Source organism: Danaus plexippus, chromosome Z, assembly GCF_018135715.1.
Source record: "Danaus plexippus chromosome Z, MEX_DaPlex, whole genome shotgun sequence".
In the NCBI taxonomy this organism is placed as follows: Eukaryota; Metazoa; Arthropoda; class Insecta; order Lepidoptera; family Nymphalidae; genus Danaus; species Danaus plexippus.
The window spans coordinates 6,101,719-6,124,813 of NC_083559.1; the positions used below are offsets into that span (position 1 = coordinate 6,101,719).

The 23,095-nt window shown below is 31.2% G+C and overlaps 3 protein-coding genes across 9 annotated transcripts in view; all 3 read right to left on the reverse strand.

The window, feature by feature from the left end:
- Window positions 1–638: 638 nt before the first annotated feature.
- On the reverse strand, window positions 639–2,352 carry LOC116777635 (NADH-ubiquinone oxidoreductase 49 kDa subunit-like). The gene has a single exon (XM_032671298.2). It carries the CDS (start codon window positions 2,246–2,248, stop codon window positions 875–877), a length of 1,374 nt encoding a protein of 457 aa, XP_032527189.1. The 5' UTR covers window positions 2,249–2,352; the 3' UTR covers window positions 639–874.
- Window positions 2,353–4,695: 2,343 nt separating this feature from the next.
- On the reverse strand, window positions 4,696–19,769 carry LOC116777250 (arf-GAP with Rho-GAP domain, ANK repeat and PH domain-containing protein 2). 2 transcript variants are annotated; one of them, XM_061526164.1, is made up of 12 exons: window positions 19,131–19,262; window positions 18,037–18,976; window positions 17,747–17,942; window positions 15,542–15,659; window positions 14,121–14,242; window positions 13,341–13,464; window positions 12,923–13,135; window positions 9,659–9,846; window positions 8,820–9,056; window positions 8,316–8,675; window positions 8,091–8,215; window positions 4,696–7,909 (listed from the first exon to the last, which is right to left on the reverse strand). In XM_061526164.1, the coding sequence occupies exons 2-12, from the start codon at window positions 18,957–18,959 to the stop codon at window positions 7,777–7,779; spliced, it is 2,739 nt and encodes a 912-aa protein (XP_061382148.1). In that variant the 5' UTR covers window positions 18,960–18,976; window positions 19,131–19,262; the 3' UTR covers window positions 4,696–7,776. The 2 variants fall into 2 exon arrangements, with proteins under 2 accessions (XP_061382148.1, XP_032526576.2); XM_032670685.2 differs by having other exon boundaries at window positions 18,037–19,769.
- A 928-nt stretch (window positions 19,770–20,697) lies between these two features.
- The window catches only part of LOC116778114 (disco-interacting protein 2), a 38,151-nt gene continuing 35,753 nt past the window's right edge, over window positions 20,698–23,095 (reverse strand). For all 6 annotated transcript variants that reach the window (XM_032671993.2, XM_032671992.2, XM_032671996.2 and 3 more), the window contains one exon: window positions 20,698–22,994. In XM_032671993.2, coding sequence (XP_032527884.1) covers window positions 22,742–22,994 — 253 coding nt within the window. In that variant the 3' untranslated portion in view covers window positions 20,698–22,741. The remainder of the gene's footprint in view (window positions 22,995–23,095) is intronic.

Here is a 23,095-nt window from a genome sequence, read left to right on the forward strand (position 1 = left end):
GCAATCATATTTTTTGACTGACTATTGTCGTCTTGATTCGTTACATTGCGATGTGAAAGCATGTTTGCTATTGAGATCATAAAAAACAAGGGTATTTTGTGTAGTCGTTTGCGTGAAAGATAATAAGGCTATTTTTGTGCCAAAACGGAACATTTTCAACAATAACATAAGTTATTGCAATAGTAGCTAGATCAGTATCTATCGTTTGGAAACTTGCAACTGTTTATTTTAATTTAACCAACTTTAAAGCACTGTTTCATTGTAATGGTTATAATATTCTAAAAGTCATGATTACTTAAATTAATCGTGTGTTTTTCTACTAGTTTTATAAGCCATTGTTTTTTCCAAGACTTGATGAACTAAATTAATCGACAGGATATGTATATCACGATTTATCTTAATGTCTTTGTTTTTCAAAAATGTTTTAACATCAACGTGAAATTTACATAAAATAATTCATCCACTTATACGCTGGTGCGGTTTATACAAAAAAAATCATAATTTTATATAATTATAATTATATATATAATTATCATTTTATTTATTTTTTATTTAGTTCTTTTATGTATTGGACTAAATTATTTGAAATTGAATATTTGAACGTAATTAAATTTAATTAAGGAAAATTCGATAATGGATTTTCTTTTATTCTATGAATCACTCAATTAATACTTGCAAAATTTTATTAGCCGCAAGTTATTTACAACCGAAAAATAACTAAAGTTATTTAATACATTCCAGCATGTTTAATATTATATACATTTCATATTTATAACAATTTAATCCGTGTTTCGTCTGCGAACTAATGTAAATGACTTATATATTGTCTAGCCTACAACAAACTATAATAAGTAAATCATTTACGTTTATTACATTAACGGTCGATATCTCCAAACACAATATCGATGGTTGCAATAAGAATAGATATATCAGCGAGAAGTAAACCTTTACCCATAAATGCAATGCCCGCTAGATGGTTATAAGAACAAGATCGTATACCAACTCGATATGGCTTAGAAGTACCATCTCCAACCATATAGAAACCTAATTCTCCCTTAGGACATTCAACACCAGTATAGGTTGCTCCTGGAGGAACAACGTAGCCTTCGCTACATAATTTAAAGTGATGAATAAGCGCTTCCATAGAAGTTTTCATTTCTGATCTCAATGGCGGTGAAACTTTAGAATCGTCTGTTCTAACTTCGCCTTCTGGCATCGTGTCAATTACTTGGTTAATTATTCGAATTGATTGCCGTAATTCCATTAAACGGAGAAGATGTCTATCAAAACTGTCCCCAAAAGTGCCTATGGGAACGTCAAAGTCATAAAGATCGTAACCATCGTAAGGAAATGCAATTCTTAAATCCCACTTAACTCCTGTACTTCTAAGCATTGGTCCACTAAAGCCATGATATATAGCATCGTGAGCAGTAACAACGCCAACCCCTGCAGTTCTTGCGTAATACAACCTATTACCAGTAGCGATATCTTCAGTTTCGTCACACCGTTCACCGAGTTTCATACAAAACTCATGTATATCATCCATGAAACCTATGGGAATGTCTTGGGATACACCTCCTGGTCTGACATAAGCACAATGAATTCGAGCACCACAAAGTCGTTCAGATAACTCATATATCTTCTCTCGCTCCTCACACATCCAAAAAAATGGTGTTATTCCTCCTGCATCAAGAATAGTGCCAGAAATATTTAATAGATGATTAGCTATGCGAGAAAGTTCACTACACAATACTCTTATAGCTTGAGCTCTCGGAGGAACTTCTATGTTAAGAAGTCTTTCGACAGCAATTGCAAATCCTTGTTCATTTGCTAGGGTTGACACATAATCAAAGCGATCAACATATGGCAAACTTTGTGTATAATGTTTGTGTTCCATTAATTTTTCACTAGCTCTGTGTAGAAAACCAATATGAGGATCTGCTCTGACAACTAATTCGCCATCTAATTCCAAAATAAGTCGAAGCACTCCATGTGCAGCAGGATGTTGAGGTCCAAAGTTTATCCACATGTTTCGTAATTTACGCTCCACCGGTCTTACTCTGCCATGATATATTACCCTATAATACTTCTCCATGGCTTCTGTTGTAAATATACCTACACCACCAAACTCATTAGCAAACTCCACATCCGGAGCCCATCTCTTGGCGTTTAATGCGGGGCTAGTTTGTATTTGCCGAATATGCTTAAAGGTACCAAACAACGATAAATATCTTCGAACGTTCTTCATTGTTATAAGTAGTAATAGTATTATTTTATAGACAACAAAATAATACTATAAAAAATATTATTTATATCTTTGACGGGAACATTGTTTCATAAATCGAAGCAATGTGGCCAGGCTAGATGTTATTCAAAAAATATATCTAAAGAGTAATTAGTCAATAAGTTTTAAATTTTGTAGTGTGTGCATTTCGGTCGAAATTTAAGACATTATACGAAAATGAAATTAAATTAAACCTTCCCAAAATTTTTTGTAACACATATCAGAGACTTTTTATTTAAAAAGACTAAGAAATTTGTTTTATAGTAAAGATAACATAAGAAAAATATAAATATCTGCCTACTGCTTAAATGCTGTATTCAAGAAAATTGTTTAATTCTTTGATAACAAGATATTTTTTATTAATATTCCTTATTAATAAGTTAATTTAAGTGATCACCACAGGTAGGTACTCTAGAGAGTGAGCAAATAAAAAAATTCATTACCATGAAGATCAACTAATATGATTTTATTTTAATTTTAACTTCTATATTTACGCTGAGGATATTACTTCTTAGGTTAAGAATTAAAACAATTTCTTTGATTTTAGACTTATTAAGAATGTTCAGTGGTCGTAAGGACATTAAACTTAAAATATTTGTTTTATTAACAAAAAAACTTACATCTACGTCATCATAAAAAACATGTTACAGTGATAGAATAAACGTCATTTTACCTCAGTACTTTCTTCATCTTCATCTACTTCATATTTCACAAAAGCAAAACGTAATTGATTTTCGAAATACTCCCGTGCTTCAATTTTTTCTTGTTGAGTAAAATTTTCCATTTGAACAGCTTAACGTGCTTAGAAATCACATAAGTAACAAATGTTGTTGTAAAATTTCTACAAGTTTCATATTTATTATGCACTTAAGAGTGTTACAAGCAATACGTATAAAATGACTGCATTAAGCCGAACTCATATTTATTCACGCCTATATGTTGATAGGAAGTGAGAAATTATTGATAAAACAACTTAGGTGTTTGCAGGTTGAAGTAGCGCTATTGGCGAGCGATAGTCTAGTAATTAAACCTCAAAATTTATACATTTGTATAGTAATGATTACGTTACGATTACCTAAAAATGCTACTAGACTGAACATCTAAATAAAACCTTCTTTCTTTGTACATGTTTCTATTAAATTGTTCTTTTATTTATTTGCGAGTTTCCACATACGGACGAGTCATCATAGAAAATTTCTTTATAGTATACTTGCTTGAATGAGATTGATCCCCAAGTACATATTTTTGACTTTTATTACCGATAAGTTCAAAACATATTTTATTTTAATTCCTAAGATTGTACGGACTTCTTAAAATAAATAAATAAAAAAAATTTTTTTAACAACAAATTTGTTATGTAATTAAACAATTAAAATCCAGTCTATTAAAAAGTTAAAACATCAAATTATAACTATTTCTTAATGTAAGTCGGTAACTACTTTCCTTTATGATAAATAGATATTCTAGATGATCAATTTCGTCGCATGCTTTAAAATGTATTTTTTCAATTCCTCCAAGTGAATAAGTATAAGTCTTAGATGAAGAATTAATAGCTTATGAAAAATTGGATTACCCTTTTATATGTTTTTTTAATTCACGCTTTTTTAATTACTACAAACGTTATTCATAGACAGTTGAGCTAATTATTGTTATTGTCACGATTAACAATAGTGTATACATGCCTACTTGAATGAAGTATATTTTAATAACAGTTGATAACTAAGTAATGGTAGGTAATAGAAGTAACATATTAATAAAAAAGTTTATACATATGCAGTATGTACCTACATGTATACCTGTTTTATATAACATCTACATTTACAGTTTAATGTAAGTGTATAAAGATTTGTTGATGGGTTCGCTACAATAAATATAAAAAGTTTTTTTTTAAATCTTAAAATGAATGAGGTTTCAAACTCAGCCACGCCTACTTACCCTACTAATTTCATCCTCTGTCAGTTGTTTCACCTTAACGTCTTTGTCAGACATCGCTGGTACTAATTACAGCACGCCCATTAACGATACAGGTCACGTAAGGTACGAGACCTTAATTATTAAAAGCTTATAAAACAATTAAACAGTGAAATTAATGAAGCCGAAAGTCATCCGGTGTCAGGTGGGGGTAAAAAACAACTGGTATACATTACAGGGGTTTGAAAGGTTCGTTAAAAAGAAGTAGAAAGTAAAGGCAAATTATAGTATTATGGTTTATTAATGTTAAAAGTAATTTTGTTTTGATACGGTCGTCCTGCGGCTGTTGGCGTGCGGTCACGCTCTATCTGCGACGTCACCACGCGGCACCGTCCGCCTCCTCGAGACTTTATACAATCGATTTACAACCCATTAACATCTAATGCGACCTCTGTACAGTACCCATACTGGGGTTCCGATCCATAAATAAAAACACAAAAGATTCTAAAGGACATTTTATTAAACGTTTGAATAAACATACCTACATCTGACATGTAATGTTATATAATATAGTATTCATATTTTGCGATTAAAACTAATTAAATAAGGAATGCTCTTTAAAATATATATTAAATTTATTTAATGATAATATTCTAACTATAATACATATTTATTAAAAAAAAATTATAAAATTGAAATACTCCAATCAAGATTACAATCACAGACAATTTTAAAATTAATAGTAAATTTAGATTACAGAAAGGAAGATTATTTAAAATATATATATATATATATATATATATATATATATATATATAATCTTATATAGTTAATAACTACTTTCGTACACAAAGTGCATTCAATTGACTTTAATTGACAACAGTACACAATACTGATATAAATTTTGTCACTATCCAATTATCACTAATTTATTAGAAAAATTACTATCGAAATATTTGAGACAAACAGTGAATGTTAACGACACAAAAACAAGGTCTAAAACTTATTAGCTATTGGTACATAAATATGTATTGTGTTACATATTGAAAAACAAGATATAAACATTTCTTATAGTAATAATAATTTTTTTACATAAACTTAATCGAGAGTGAAATATTAAATTGTGTCATAATTATTATGTTTTGTATGGATGTATCATATATAAAGATTTTATATAAAAAAGAGTAACCTTTGGAACACTAACTGTATCGTGGCCAACGAAACGTGATAAAAAACATAAACAGAATTTCTGTATATTGAAATATTTCTTGTAAACAATTTTCAACAGATGACTTTTTATATATATATAAACGCTCAAGAAAAATAATGCCATTATTAGCAGAAAATTTACCCCTATATTCTTCAATACAATATCACTAGCACAGTCGGCATTGATACCGCTGGCGTAATAGATGATATGAAGAATTAATTTATATAATCCTACATATCAGTTCCTGATCTCTTACAAATTATGTGATATAGCAATACACATACCCATAAACGGTATGTGGGTATATCATTTTTACAAGAGACCCTTAATTTAAACATTTAAAATATGAGAAAGACCAAACTTCAAGATGATTTTTATGGCGTATTCACAAGTAACCGCTGAAAAGGTACATTTAATCTGCATAGGTATTTAATCTTAATTACCTAAACATGTCTATCTTTGAAGATTTCTGGACTTCTAAAAATATTTGATATGAATTTAACCAAAAAACTATATATTTGCTTCCAATATTGTATTATTAATAACCCTCCTCTTTGATTTTTTAAAGTACTCACTGGCCACTAATAAATTATTCTTAAAAAGATAAAAAGATCTGTAGTCTTGTATCGAATCTTCCTATTGCTCGGGAACCGTCGGAACAGTCGGAGCTCTGTAATTTCAGCAACGTGAAACATTTCATAGTCAAATTATTAGATTCTGTGAGATATCAACCACCATTTTGTATAAGTGTGATTAATAAACCTATTACTTTAGTTAATTCATTAATTTGTAAGAATTATTAAATAGTTTCGTTTGTATTTACAAACTGTACAAATCTTTTTAAGCTTAGTAGTCGCCGTCTCATAAGAATAATCTTCAAAAATTTTAGAATCGTACAATATACTTGCATTTATACACAATGAGTCAACATTACTGAATTAGCTAAAGTCGTGTCACAAAATATAAAGTTATTTATGTTCTAATGAATCTTATGTAAATGTTGTATGAGTCGTACTGTTATACAATTTTAAAAATGAAAGGAATTCACTGAGATAATATATTAGCATATGTTTTATCTGAACAACGATTTCTTTTTTTCAATATTCCATGAATTAAACACTGACCGTTTCAAAGACTAATGCAAACTTTATGTATAAAAGTTGCAATCGAATCGAATAGCATTGAATCGTGAGAATTTTATTCGAAATTTGAAATAACCAACCAGCATTCAATTTGTTAGTGAGATATGACGTGGTACTTATTTATATTAAAAAATATATATATATAATTGTATATAATCAATGTGGTATACATTTAATTCTTATTCTATGGTTATTTTAAATTGACATAATTATTAGGGAGTAAAGACGGACCTTGGCTGAAGTTCTGAACATTTTTGTAATTTAAAATTCATACAAATTGCTCCAGCGTCGGCTTTATGACTGTCGACAAATTATAAACTGTTATTTAGGATATTTCTACAAAATAATTTATTACACTTATAAGGTAATCATAATTGACGTAAAATAAAAGCGCTGACCAAAGACATGAAGAATAATTTTCTACGTCGATAAGGTCTCGAGCCGCCACCGTCTTCGTCTTAAAATATTTTTATGTTGAATTATCGTTCGTAATAATCAGCCAAGACCGTTAACAGTTACTCTGTATAAAAGGCACTGATAAGTATGTAATAAAATACTTATCTTTATACTGTAAACATTGTATAGTAAAAATATAATATATAAAATGTATAATCACCGATAACAACACAACTTGTATTAAATACTTTGGAGATATAAAATATAATATAAAAGAATATGTATTATAAATTGAAAAACACGAAGTGAACTTTAATATCTATAGTCCTATAGAGGGTTAGCCTAAAATCAGATATTACTAAGTTATCAAAATAAAGCGTCACTTGTGCTAAAATCAATCACTTGATTAATAATTATATATTAGAATATAATGGTAACTAATATACTATTCCCTAAAGAAATGGTTTGCTAATATTTATTACTTAAACTTGTAAGTGACGTCATGATAATTTTAAAAATAATATAATATTACAAGAATTCATTTCAATAAATAAATATAATACAAATTGGATCCTTTGCGGTTCTGAGAGTATCTGTTTCGTATTCCTGGCAAGACTTAATACATTGTACAACGTAACCGTAAATGCTTTAAAACAAAAACTTGGTATATTAAAATATACATATGTAATACTATTACTGGTCCTATAATTAACTATATAGTTGTTTGGTACGTAAATAATCAATGGGCCAAGGAATCCAATGTATAATAATATTTTCTGGAGTTCATTATGCATGCTGTTGTACGTAATGGTTTATTCGATATATAACTCGGTCTATGTGATGACCAGGCGTGGTGTTGGCAGTATGTTGGCGTGTTCCCCGAAGGTCATTGCCGTCATCCACTTGAGCTGGTCCTCGGTGACCGCGCCCGCTATAGTACATCCGAACCACGGCCGGTCTTTACTTCTGGAATTTTAATTTCATATAACATTTGGTGAACTAATTGACAATTTGTATACACTAATAAAGACAGCAATTTTGAACACATGTTAATAAGAACATCGAATAATAATGATTGCATAAATAGTCAATAAATCATTTACTATTACAAAGAATATAAACTATTGTTATGTATAAATAACGTTACCTTTTCTGTTTATTATTCCTAGGTATAAAGGTGATCGCCCACCGTGACTGTGGGTTCCGCTTTGGTTCATGACCAACGTACCACAGCAAGTCTTTGATGTTCCATTCTTCGATCTTGTGAGATCCCTTTACAAATACAATTAAACAGATATTAGTATTCAAAATCACAGTTATGCGATTATACATTATATATGTATACTGTAACTTTCATTACGACAATGCTTACCTGTTTATCTTTAAAGTAACATAATTTAGAATTACTGCACTCAAACATATGTAGTTTAAACGATTTCGTAGTTTCATTTGCTATTCGTAGCTCGCCGCAGACCAGCGACGTCGAATGCCTCAACGACTCTAGTTCGTGCAGTATTTTGTTCTCTTTAACCAGCAGATAGTTATCCTTCCTGTCGTCCTCGTCCCAGTATCCCCACCGCAGTACTACGTCCAAAATAACTTCGTCTATATGAACAATGCGTCTCATGGAACCGTTGCATATAACCTCCTCTACCATCAATAAATGTGAATCCATTTTCGCCTTTTCGCATAATTCTATACAAACAGTGCCGCTTGTTTTGTTTGGTGTAAGCTGAAAATGTTATAATATTTAAATTTAATACAAGTTAATACAAATCATACATTGCAATGCAAATTAATTTATTTAGTTAAAAGTCTATAAAACAATCAATCACTTTTTACTATATTGTTAAACATTTTTTTTATGAACACTCACCTCAACCTGATAGCACGTGTCTCTGTTATGAACGTACACCCATGCACGCAAGTCGCCCGCACTCTTCGGTTGTAACGGTACTGTGTTGTTCATAGCTTTAGATAACATCTTCCTTATAACAGCCTCCCTCCTTCGTTCGCTCTCACTCGGATCCCACACAGCCTCGTAGTGTGTTATGAGATCCTTCACTACGTACTGTTCCTTAGCAGACCACGCTGTTTGCAAAGACTGGCTTGTCTGTCACAGATTTAATTATTATATAAGCAAACAGCATAATGGGACTCTCTATTCCAACTTCCATGAAACAAGAAGAGGATAGAGCACAATGGAAGCGGTTTGTCAGCGAATCTGTTCAAAATATCAAAAAGGGCACGACCTTCAACAATGACTATTACGAAGAGAAAGAGAATAGGACATTAAAGGTTTATTTTAATTTAATCCAACTTTTATTTTGTTAAAGTTTTAAACAACTTTCATTACACTTGACATAAAGAAATACAATTTGTTGAAGGAACAGTCTACAGTCTCTCATCCATTTTTTTTTGTTTTTAATTACTAAAAGCCTGTTTGCGTGACAATGAAATCACTTTGACACTTTTTATGATATTTGAAAATAATGTTCACAGCTTAATTATAAAAATGTTAAATACAAGTACAAAAAAAGGTATACATCTTTTATATTATAAGTGATTCCTCTCTGACTCCAGAATATTTTTTTTTATCTAACTGATCAAACAAAAGTTTTGATATAAAACTTTAATAATGATTAAGATATGGGTCAATTTATTATTGATATCAAAATTCTTAAAGAAACAAATATATTTATGACTTATACATACCAGTGCAGTGGGCATGATAGTGGGCGCCCAAACTGACGCAAGGTTCGAAGCGCACATCTTGTTAACACGCGACATGGTGTGGAGGCAGTGGAGGTGAGCGAACAGCTTACGGGCGGTGCGCTGAGGCACTAGGGGCAGTGACGTCATCAACCGACGATACTCCAACATCCGAGCCTCTTTGTCCAGATCTGTTGAAGGATACATCGTTTTAATGATGTAACTTGTAATTACAGTTACTAAATCTAGTGAAAGAAAAGAACCTGGTAAAGTTGTTTGAATTACTAATGATACGAAACCTCTTAGCATTCAAAGGATTCACCGTGTGGGTGCCGGGTCCATCGCGTAGCAGAGAGGAGCTTCAACAGTGCCTGGGACTTGTGACTCAGGTGTAGGTTTAAGTTGACGCGCTATATAACTTAACCTATCTAACGCGCGTTAAACGCTAACCTCCAACGTCCAAGCTCCTCCCTCTACCTAACCAAATTTGAAAAAAACCTACTAGGGCTGCCTTCAAAGTACGTTCCAAGAATTAATTGATATTAATTCTAGACAGGCTCATGTCTTTTAGTAGGTTGTAGAGAGATTTTGCCGTTATACCTCTCGCTTCCACTTGTACCGCGTACAAATCCACGACGAACCTGTTTCGAGTGAGTTCGTTAGTGAGCTCGTAATACTTGTTGACCTTGATGATATGGTCTGTGGGGATGTTGGTTTCCCAAGGAGCCGTGAGCTCTATTATCACAACGCGCTTTAAAATTCGAGAATACGTAAACATATCTGGTCTGGAGACCGACACATAAATATCGTCTGGGATTTGGTATTGTTTCTCATACGTATCCATTATTGTAGTTCAATCCGAAGCTACTTTAAGGATAGAGTAAGGCTTGACGTTTGATTTTGTAGCCCCAGTACCTTCTCTCAAAAAACTTACTGATCGCTAGTTTGTGATTAATTCCCTTTGCACTCTGGCTACCGAAAGACTAACCGTTTCACGTATGACTTCCAGAACCTTATCGTGACAACGCTAGTAATGACCGCTATCCAGGAGTACCCTTCATCCCACCAGCAAATGCTTAGCAGTTCCAACTGCCTTCTCACAGACATAGCTAAGTATAAGTTTTTTCGGTACCTTTACATTATCTTACTAAATTACTCTGATCTGGGAGAGTCATTTGGAACGCAATGAGATGAAATTTCTGCAATGCTGGCGACCAATCATGAATTAATGTGCGTCATTTTAGTGCTAATAGGATGCAAAAATGTCCTAGGTCTAACCACTCGTTCGGCATCTCTAAACTCATTGCAGGGATTTTATATTTATCATTCTCGTTTTGCTGAATAAAAGACTTTAATATATCCGTATCTTGGGCCTTCTTACTTGATCCTAACCCTACTCTGCTGCTTTGTGCTCCTATCATAAACTGCTTATGGAATTGAAGTTTTGACTAGCTCTGGGGCATCATTCTCTTTTGAGAGCGATGTAACGACTTCATCCTGGGATTTCCCCAGGATATCTCTTGGAAACTCTTAGGTGTTTATAGAGCTCCGATGGCCTTTTTAGACTCATCCCAAAACTATTGAGATCCCTAAATAAAGCTGATGAATCAGCTGTTAGCGCGAGCCCGAGTCACAATTTCAATATCTTTATGACGCCAGCATCTAATTTTGACAAAAGGGTTTTATTAAAATGATAGACGAGGAAAGGCCAATTTAAACGTGAAGTTAGATAGATCCAAGCTTTTTTGACGTTACTGATCTGTTGGCTATCGGCCTTGTTAAGATCGTTTAAAAAGCTACCTACTATTCCTTCTAAAAATGGAGTATGACCTATATTATCAATCTTACGACCGACAAATTTAAATGGTACATTTTCCGTAACCGTAGAAATGCATTAACCGCCTAATTACAATCCCGGATCGTATGAGGTATATCTTGTATTCCGCCTGCCGACACACAGACAGTGACATTTAATTGGTTTTGTCCTCAATTCCATCCGTCGACTCACCGAATTTATCCACTTCATTAAATAGAACTTGTTTGGGGTTACGTGTCAGTATTGCGTGATCGTCAGCGAAGACTAAAATGGATTCTGTGTATTTATTATTGTACTTGAACCAATATCCCCATTTTTTCTCATTACTGATTAGTTTATGTACTAAAATGTTAATTACAATATATAAATACTATTTGAGATAAACAACAACCTTGAAATAGTTCTACATTGACACTTAAAGTTTTTGAGTGGCCTTCTTTAATTATTATGGAAAACTTTTATTTTATCTTTTTAGGCTATCGGTCTAGTACCTTTCGGATCAGTAACTTGATCTTTTTTGAGAATGAGGACAAAAATTGCTTTCCCGAAGCACTCCGGGATTTTCTTCCTTGACCAGATTTTATCGTATATATTTATAAGATGTTTACGAACTGAACGACATTTTTTAAAGACTTTGTATGTGATACCATCGGGTCCCGATGCAGATTCAGACGATTTTCTCTTTAGCTGACAACTTATTTCCTCTAGCGTTGGTGGAGTGCCGTGGAAATCGATACGAGGTATTCCAGGTTGTTTATTTGTTGGGATCCATATAGAGTCCTACAATTTTAGGCACTTCGTATGTGCTCTTACAATTGTAAATCGTAAATTTGTTAGTTGGTCAAGAGAAGAACTCCGTGTTCTTTCTTAAAAATGGTTTTCGAATACTCAAAAGGGTTTTTATCAAAATCTACTTCCCGTTTTCCCGTTCAAAATTATCACGATATTCCTAGTTTTAGAATTGACCTTAACGCCCTAGGTAGTTGATGACTAAGGTGATTGTCGCCTAGGACTTTGACTATACGTAGATTTTTTATTAATTCCCGTTTTTTCCTCCACATTTTTATCTTGAAAGAATTGTCTTTGTTTTTGCGAGAGTAACGATTTCGAGGTTGATATTACTCGTTAAAGTAGTCATAAATTTTGGAAAGTTTCTACTCGCGAGTTCAATTCCTGCTTCGAGCCCGGATGGTCTAACAGGACCGCTAAATTGTCGTCGTAAACTCTCAAAGTCGATTGGTTTTGATATATCCAGCCAGCAGTATCGAAGTTTTTTTTATATAAATATATTAATGTTCATTCTCTCAATGAAATATTCAAAGTTCATCTAATATTTTAAAGTGTTGAAAAACTGATTCTGTCTATCAGTTTAGTGGTTAGGATTTCAGCGATAGACTTAATACTATATCTTAAATTTAATTATATTTAAAGAATACACAATAATTTAATACCTAGGGCAGCTATAAGTTCGGCATGATTTTCCTTTGGAACGAGTGACTGTGGGAGGTCTCTGAAGAATCTTTTAAGGACGCCGGCCACGTCGTGCTCAGAGTGTGTTCCAGGTGTTAGTTGGACAGACCATGAATCGCGACGGAAACGAGACAAAAGTTCAGTCAACACAGAGGAACTCCCAGCCCTGCGATATATACCCTCCGAGAGACTCCCTGTAATACACAATTATTAACATTTTAAAGCCACTTTCCCACGAACCTAATTTGATGAAAAAATCTAATATGTCAAAGAATTTAAATCAATACGCTCTCATTTGTCCACTTAGATGAGAATTTCAATAGCTTTTGATTATATATCTGGTTAAAAATTATGTTATGTTGCCCGTAAAAACTATAATTAATGAACAAAAGAACGTACCATGAGCATATATGAAACTGAGACATTTGTCCACTATGACCGGTACATCCTCTTTAGTTAGTTGTTGGTGATGAATGTGGGAGCCGTTATTATGAGCTGAAAGTTTCACCATGTACTTCCAACCCTGAAATTTAATAATAATATTATTAATTTAAAACTTGTTTCCTCTAGCAGCTGAAAGCAAAACTACAGATACACAAGCTGTAGCTTGTTCATTTGTTTGGAGTCTTTGTTTGGTAATCATAAACAATCTTGCCAGTTCATACTAAACTCGGAATTAATACGATTTAATTTTTTCATCGTCTACTCTCTTACTTATGGAAACAAATTAATTTATAATAAAATATACAAAATATTCAAGTTATATATTTTTGTTTTTACTTAGGAATAAAATTCATTTAAATTTATCTTTCTCGTAGTGAACAGTTTAGAATAAATTCGTGTAAAGTGAATAATTTGTTAGGCCCACGAGTTAGGGCATGAGACGTAAGGATATTGAATTATAAATTTTTTCAAACTGTATATACATTGCTTACTATTTAATATTATATACTGAGGTAGATATATAAGCATAATTATATAGGTTTTGGTGAAGGTACTTAGTTAGTACGCAAGATACTAAGATAGGTTGTAAGCATATTAAGAACTTCTGGGAATTGAATTTTAATGTTATAATATGTTTTTCTATCAGAATATCTATATTTTGACCAAAAAACAAAGTTGAATGATCTATAAAATTTCTATAAAAAATCTACGTAAAAAAACAATAAGACTATATACCTTGAGTTCCCTCTCATGAGGAAACCGTAGATACAAAGTGACGTGCGGACAGTCTAGTAAGAGATTCGGACTGTTGTCTGACGGACATGAATTCTTCGTTTCTTCATCCGCTTCCTGAGTTGCTGAAAAATATATATTTATATTTCATTGACTAGTTATATCTTTTCCGATTTATATAACAATTATAATCATTAATTTTCACGTGCTAGATATAATTAATTTATTCCTCATTTTTAAATTTAACATCCAAAATTCCTATCGTATAAATTTTAGTGGGTCGTGGTGGCACTTGTGCATGAGGGTGCGGATTCAAAACCTGGAAAGTAACCAATGTGATTTTTTTTCCGAGTTACATGTACTCTCTAAGAGTATTTAGACACAGCTGACAAGCGGTGAAGGAGAAAAGCGTGAGGAAACCTGGACTTATAATTTTAAATAATAACTTTAAAATCGCCAATCCTCCTAGAGCATTCGTGGTAATTAATTCTCTAACCTTTTCCATGTAAGAAAGAGCATTTGCTCATCCGTGGTCACAAATAGGTCTATAAATATGATATGCATTTTTTTATAACAACTTACTTAAATAATAATGTATAATTAATGTAAGACAAATAATAGATATCATCAACATCCAGTTTTTAAACAATTCTCATAAATGTAAGTCATTCGATACAGTACTAGTCACCATATGACTGTATCAGGGAGTGATACTCGCAACTAGTGAGTCATCTTCCCTAGTACTGACTGCAACATCGCTTTGATAATAATACCTTCCCAGTTAGGTGCCGACCTAATTACACAATGTTCGATGTCATATTAACTAAGAATTTTGTTTATTTTTAATATCACATAGTAATATTTGTCGATATAGTATTGTATGGACTTGTTGGTTACATTTTTATAAATATAACCATGAACTCTGCCACAATAGAGAACGGAAGCTGTAATAATAATTATTTAGTGCATACGAGTGGGACGTATCATGGAAAGGAACGCAACAATTATTTTAATAATGATACAAATTCGTATCCCTGATTTGTTTTCAGAAAGTCTAATGTTATAATTCGAAGGTTGTCATCTATTACTAAGAAATAAGATGTTAAAGATACAGTAAAAATAGTCTTCGTTCAAAATAAGATGAAAACTGTGGAATACAATGGAAATATTTAAAATTTGTTAAAAAAGAAATACACATCAATTTCTTAAAAAGTGTAACATATAAATTTCCTTCGAAGTCAAACTTTTGGGACCAATTCAATAACGAACTATATAGAATGCAATAAATTTATCATAATGGTGTTATCGACGCATAAGTTATGTGAAAATGTACATATAGAAAAATATGTTTAATTATGAGTCAATTATTTTTTAAGCATTCCTTTATAATTTATATGTATGTTTGCTATTGCACTTGGACTCACCGATGCATCTCGTCTTTCTCAGATCGACAGTATGAATTTCGTCTTCTTTGTAACAGTAAACGAGCACACGTCTCACCAACATCACCCACGCCCCACACCAAGCGCCGCTCACACCCTCCTTAAAAATTACGAGGCTTGTTAAAATTTATATTCACAATTACTACTTTGAATAAACAAAACGTGAATAAACAAAGAGACACAATCATCATCAACATAGCTATCAAGTATATGTTACAAAAGATTCCTTTGATGCGTACGCAATTTCACATATGTATTTGTTAATCTATAATTACATTTATTACTGTATCTAAGATAAGAGAGTAATAAACCATTTTCTAATAGTAAATACAGAGATAGGTTGCAGTAATATTGATTATCAAAGATGAAGATAACCATACGTTGTTGCTTAACGTCATCAATTTTTAATATTAACATTATCTTTAGTTTCTCAAGGGATTTTTTAATCGTAATCATTAAACATGAAACGTAATACAAAAACTTTGATAGTTTTTGTATTACGTAATAATTCGCTTTGGTTCACTTTTTTATAGAGAATAATAGACATTTTGTTCAAAATAGCACAAACCTAGAACACTGAAATATAATCGCTTGAAATAAAACAAAAGAAATGTTGGGAAAAAATTCTAACAATCGTCCACAGGCACAACAAAAACGAATCGTATTTTCAAAACAAGCCTCCACTTATACACAATGTGAAGAGATCATTGCTTTTTTGTATCAGCTGAAACGTAATTATTTACGAATATATACTTATATAAGGATACAAATATTCGTTCTTATAACATTTCATCCTTGAAAATGTTATAAACATACAATAACACTGTATACTAATGACCCATTTGCAATTTTATTCTGATAGCATTTGTTTCGACGGGTTGCTGTAAATCTCAATTACACAGCAACCACCGTTCAACAGTTTTTGTTGTTCTACACCAAGGAATAAATAAAACAAATTGAAGTCGCAGTTGCATGCACTGGCCTTATTAAATACAGCTTGCAGAATATGTAGACGTGAATCAGCCGAACGACATTTCAACAATCCATTCAATCGCAGAGCTTACAATGTATTATACTACAGGAATCACGTCTGTTACACGTCATTGAATTATAACAAGGCCAAAACAAAAATGTTAGTTAGAAAATATACTGAAACAAATTTATTTAAGTGCAGAGCGAAAACTAAACAATCGTGAATAAGATAAATGGGTTTTGTGATACGACAGAGATAGTAATTTATATAAAGTAAATATTTTCTCGCATTATTACGTAGAATCAACAATGTACAAAATTATTTAGCACACGCAGCTTATTACTGTAAACGAAGTAACACTGTAAAGAAAATATTATTATTTTCACGTAACTTCTAACTGCAGCTTTATTTTATTTGTTAGGAGATATAATATCTATTACAAACTTTTAATCACGACTTCGCTCAAATCGATAGCTCGTTAAAAAATCATTTCTATTGAACATCTAATAAGTTGAAGTATTAAAAAAATTCGCATAATTTATTAGAGATTTTTATTACAGTCAAGGAGGTTGTTTTTGCCTCGTTTAAAGCAATAAGAATAAGCAGCAATAAGAAAAAAATAAATCAATGATTTACATTGCTTTTCTTTATATTATGATAAACATCACAATTGAGGCAACAGAAAATATTTCATAAACAATAAAATGGCACACTTCAATATCTATATATATATGAACTCAATTTTAATTTCAATATTATCTGAAAATGTTTTTGAAAAAAGGTTTTATCTCTTTATTTAGATTAATAAGATCAATCATATGCTTTTTATTTATATTTTCATGCTTCTTACAGATTAAATGTCATGACTTACTATTAACGATGATTTCTTTTCATCTAATTCATATTTTTGATTGAGTCTGTCATAACTCTATTTTACACTTATAATGACTAACGAACAGAACCCTAACACATCAAATCATACAAATTGGTTCAGGATGCAGTGTTAACACGACAATCACTGCAACTAATGTTATAGCCATTTATACATATGAAATTTGTAAAATTATGAACATTATTAGTTAAAAGGTGAGATTTTATTTATTAGAATATCATTTTATATCAATTTCAATAATTATATAATGAATGAACTGTGAAAACCTGAATATCAATTTACTAAACAGTTAACTCTATTTAACCATATTATAAATATTTACCTTGAGATAACACCAGCCACATCTAGTATATTCTGAAGAGTATTTAATGGGTATGCCACTTGTCAAATGTTCTGCAATTTTTTGAGCCCAATTTCGTCTCTCTGATGCACTTCCACAATTGAATAAGATTTTTCTAGGAGCGTTACGAAGACCAGTAGATACCGTTAGCTCAAAACAGTAAGAGTTATTTGAGGTGCTGTGTGGTTAAGAAATTTTGGTAAATAAATTTAAAATTTATTGAAGTGCTTATAAATATGTACTTCAAATAATATAAGATTGGAATATAATACCTGGATGACAATGGCAAAACTATTTGAAGAGAAAGTATATTATCTAAAGTATATGCCTCTTTCATTATTAAATTAGCAGGATCAGTATAGCAAATAAGTTTTTGATCAGACAACACACAGTATCGAGATTGGGAATTTTTAAATAAATCTTCAACAAGGCCAGAGACTACTTTAGTCAATGTTCCACTGTAATATGGCACAGGATATTTGTTTAAGGGAGGACGCTCAATCACATGAATTTTTTGTACAGAAGATTTACTATTAGATTTGCTAAGCTTATTATCCAGTTTTAGCATACTTGAAAATTTTTGTATCATAGAGCTTGATGGTTTGATATCCTCCTGCACTGTTTCGGTACTAGAAGGATCTGTACCAACATACCAATTAGAAAGCTTTTCTTTTTCAGAACTGCTTGAGGAAGATTTTGCTAAAGGCTCATTTGGTAGAAGACTGTCCGAGCGTTCCGGTGGTGTGGGTGGATTGAAATAATCACTTTCACCAAAGTCATAAATTGGTTCATCATTTCCACTGTCTGTTGAAATGATTGTGCCATAAGTATCACCAATCAAGAATGATTCCAAAAGAAGTAGCTCATTACTGACACCTTCATACCTCTTTGCATTATCAGAGTTATTATTTAAAGGATCAAATTCATATATTGTACTTTTACTTGGCCTTGTAACAGTTTCTGGTTTAGTTTCACTAGTTAGTGTAAAGGGAAGTGTCCAATTTTCGTATAGGGAATTTTGTCTCATTATTTCAATATGACTATTTCTTTTGTGTCGCCTTTCAGGTACTTCAGGAGCAGAAGTTGTGCTTATCACACTATTAGCTCTAGAGGATTGCGGTGTATCATAGGTATCATAATGTATAGGTAATTCTGTACCTTCAATTTCCTTAACATCATAAGAAAGATTACTCATGGAATCAGTATTGGAATCTGAGAAAGTGGAATACAATGAAACATCATCCAAATGAGTTGCATTTAATTGTAAAGATGGTAGTTGATTTTTTGTACAGCTGTCATCATCGTTTTTAAATCTCTTTTGTTCCAAAAGAGGAGAGTGAAATTGAATATTGTCAAATAAACTCACATCAACTACTGGCATAGAAACACATCTTTGAGAATCTTCTTCTTCTGGACTTCCCACTCTCTTGGATAAACGTAACTTTAAGCCCGCAGATTTAGTCCCTTCTATTACTGACTTTGTGACGGAATCTCTAACTGCTCTTGACGTGCTCATAGTTTTTTCTAAAGTTCCTTTAGCGAATTTCGATCCATCACTAATGGATTTTTCAATTTTTTCATTGGCACACTTAGCTGAGTTGCTAACTTTTTGAGCAACATCTTCAGTTATTTGTTTCGAGACAGAACTAATAGAACGAAATATATCTGTCGCCGTGACTCTTTCATTGTTCACGGGGGGTTTAGTTCGAGGGAGTGGAATCGGCCGCTTTACTTCATTTTGTGGTAAATGTGTAACCCGTGGTTTTGGAACGGGTGGTGTATCCATTAGGATATCTTTATTACAAAATAATATCTAGACAAAACCAAACAAGCAACATTACTTATAACGGATCATTAAAAACCGTCAATATTATATCTTTCAAGCTACTTCTGTCTAAATTAAATAAAAATAACACAAAATAATAATTTAAAAAAAAAAAACACTAAAAGAAAACAAAACAAAAAAAAAAGAAACTAACACTTTACTATCAAGTGTTACTATCGACTTTGAAGCGATCTATAAAGTGTACTTAGCCATTGTATTGTTGCCATTTGTAATATATATACATATTAAAGCTGTAAAATATCGTAAACCCTAAAATAACAATAAAAATCATGTGACAAATAATTAAATTTTTTAAATATTCTTTTGTTTGCAGAAATTTATATCAGTATATTAATTTTAAATATTAAAATTCTTATATAAATGTATTAACTATTTAATTTCATCTAAAAGCGGGAAATCATTCTTAACTATTTTTGGTACATTTTATCTTCTACTTTATATTTAACATGGTACATATTTGAATTAAAATTCTGAAATTTAGATGAAAGATTGGTGTAAAAGCCTTCCTCAACAGGATGAGAATTGTTTAGGTTATATTTGTAAAACCAAAAAAAGATTGTACATAATAAAAAATATTTATACTATAATATGATGAACCCATGCTTAGTCCTTTAACAAACGAAAATAGTCTTTGTAGCAGACAAAAACTGTAAAAGTTAAATGTGATATTTAATTACAATAATTTTACATATTTCGAAGATAATAAATAATATTCTTTCTAACTTTTATATCACTTATAGGTTAACAAGAGGAATCAGTTGACTATTTTAAGTAATCTTATTGATCATTGATGTTATTTACTTCAAGCAACACTTTTTCTAATAATGACCTGAATTTCTTAAAAAGTTTTTTAGTAAAAATGTGTCATCTTCAAATTCTAAAACGTTAGTTAAAATATTTTTTCTATGATTCATCTACTTACATACCTTTAAAAATAACTGTAAGTAAAACAACATTTCCTTCGGTAAAGTTGTAAATTTCATAAACAAATAAAACAAAAATTTTAAACGTGACATAATTATTGTTTTCTAAAAAGTACAAATGAATTGGTTTCTAAACAAACTTAGAACTCAAATAAAACTCAGAGTAAAGATGCACGTTTATTTATTCATGTTTCAGAAAAATCACAATTGTAAAAGCGGTTACAAAGTCCCAACAGACCATTTTGGCATTTAATTAACAGCTAGACAACCCTTACAAACATTTCAGATGCCAAAACATTAAAAATTTTGTGCGTCATTACATTTGTATACTCAAATATTTAAATTTTACAGCTATTATTGCTACTTAAGTTGTTTAAAAAGCTTCAAATCATTCTGATCTTTTCAAATTCCTGCAGGACCTCGAACCAGTATATTATGCATAATTAAAGATTACAAGTAAGATTGTTCATTAACCCGAGTCATAACACTACTTGTATACTTAAATTGTAAGATGACTACATTTGAAAATATAATTCAAATTATACTTTTATAAAGTAAATAGGTATATTAAAGGAATTTCAAATACAATATTATATAATTAAAAATCCTTTTCATCAAACATTGCCTAACAGACTTTGTTTTCGAAAATTTGTAAATGCTAATAAAAAGACAAAACATTAAAATGTAAAATTAAACAACAAAATTATATTTACAATTTAGCAATAAATAATTACAAAAAAAAAATGATTAGTAAATAAAAAAATTTAAATATGTAGATGTAAATAATTTCAATATATTCCATAATATTGTTCAGAACACAGGCATATACTGGAATGGACTAAGCTAATAAACGAAATTCATTACACTAGCTTATAAACGACTACACCGATTATTATATGAAATGTATATAGCAAAGGTTTTACCTAAACAAAGGGTTATGTGCACACTGAGGCGATACTAAAATTCTATGACAGGTATATCACTCTAGCATACAGTTAAGACAGTTTAAGAAGCAGTTTCGAACAGAACAGAGAAATAAATATGAAAATATATAAATATAAACTTAAAAAAGTTTTAACACTGTAAAATTTCAAACACACTCTTACATGACATTCTAATTTAATGAATGGATAATCAATATCCACCTTAAATTAGAAATGGATAGACATAGTCGTATAAATATCAAATACGGAAAATGATAACTAAATATAGCATGCATGTTTAAGAATGAAATATAACAAGCATAAGCAAAAACTCAATACATTAATAAATACACAATGTATTGCTGGCATAAGATAAATACTACTTCTTTAAATAAAAACATAGACAATTCCATATCTATTGATTTTTAATTACTATGTATTTTACCAAGTCCTATAACAAATAACATGACCCCTTTAATACAGTCTTCACAGCTACTGAGGCAATCGGAATGCCAAACTATATTAGTAAATACTTACCACTTCTTAATAAGATTTTTGCACGTTTTTGACATTAGCATAAAATGCAGTTTGAATCAGAGCTCAAAATTCATCATTTTATTGTCAACAATAAAAAAGAAATAAACTAGAAACACCGAACAATTATCTACTTTAAATGCAATATATTTTTGTTAATCTGATAACTGATTATGATTTTTATAATGTTACCGAGAGTAATACAATTACATACCCATTACTATTACAAATTATTTGCTTATTAATCACAACAGTACTATTATATTATTAATTATATAACAGTATAAGCCTGTTTACCAACTATGACATTCTAAACTTAATTCTAACTACATATAAAGCAAATTGAGACCGATTAAAGTAAGTGCTTAAATGTAATCATTTATTGTGATGTTTTATTTTAATCTTAATTTTTAAGTCAATAATATTCAGACTTATTGCAGTCTTGGGTACATCAAAATTAAAATGGATTAATTCAAAGTGACACGTATGTATGTCACGCAATCAAAATGGTTGTATTATATAAAGTTCAAAATATTTTAAATACAGTTGTCTCTATTCACTTAATTTTATATACTCTTGTATAATTTGAGCACAGAGTGTATTACATAGACCCAAAAGTAAGCTTCGCTTTAAACGGGAACATAAAAGTTTTGATATAATTAAGGGTTATATATCACCAATATTGTGTGTAACAGGAGTAGTGCTTAAATCAAAATGGATTTAAAGACAACTATGGGTAATTGATCGAATGTTACATGTTGTAAGCTATGTATATAGCATCAATCTGATCGGAGAGGAATCCGTCACGGAGGTGCATGCGTTGTTTCTCTCCTCTAGAGTTGATGGGCACCACTCCGGGGTCTACCACCACCACGACTCCAACAATTAGATGGTGCTCCTCTAGCACAGTATTCGTCACAAGGGGCACCAGATTCAAAGCTTCGCTGTCGTTACCGTCCAACTCTACAACTACCACCAGCAGATTTGTCCATGTAAAAACAGCGCTGAAATTATAACGACAAGATTATAATAATGTTATTTCTATTTTCGAGCATGTTTTTATCATGAATTGTAACAAAATATTTAAAAGAAAGACAATATTTAA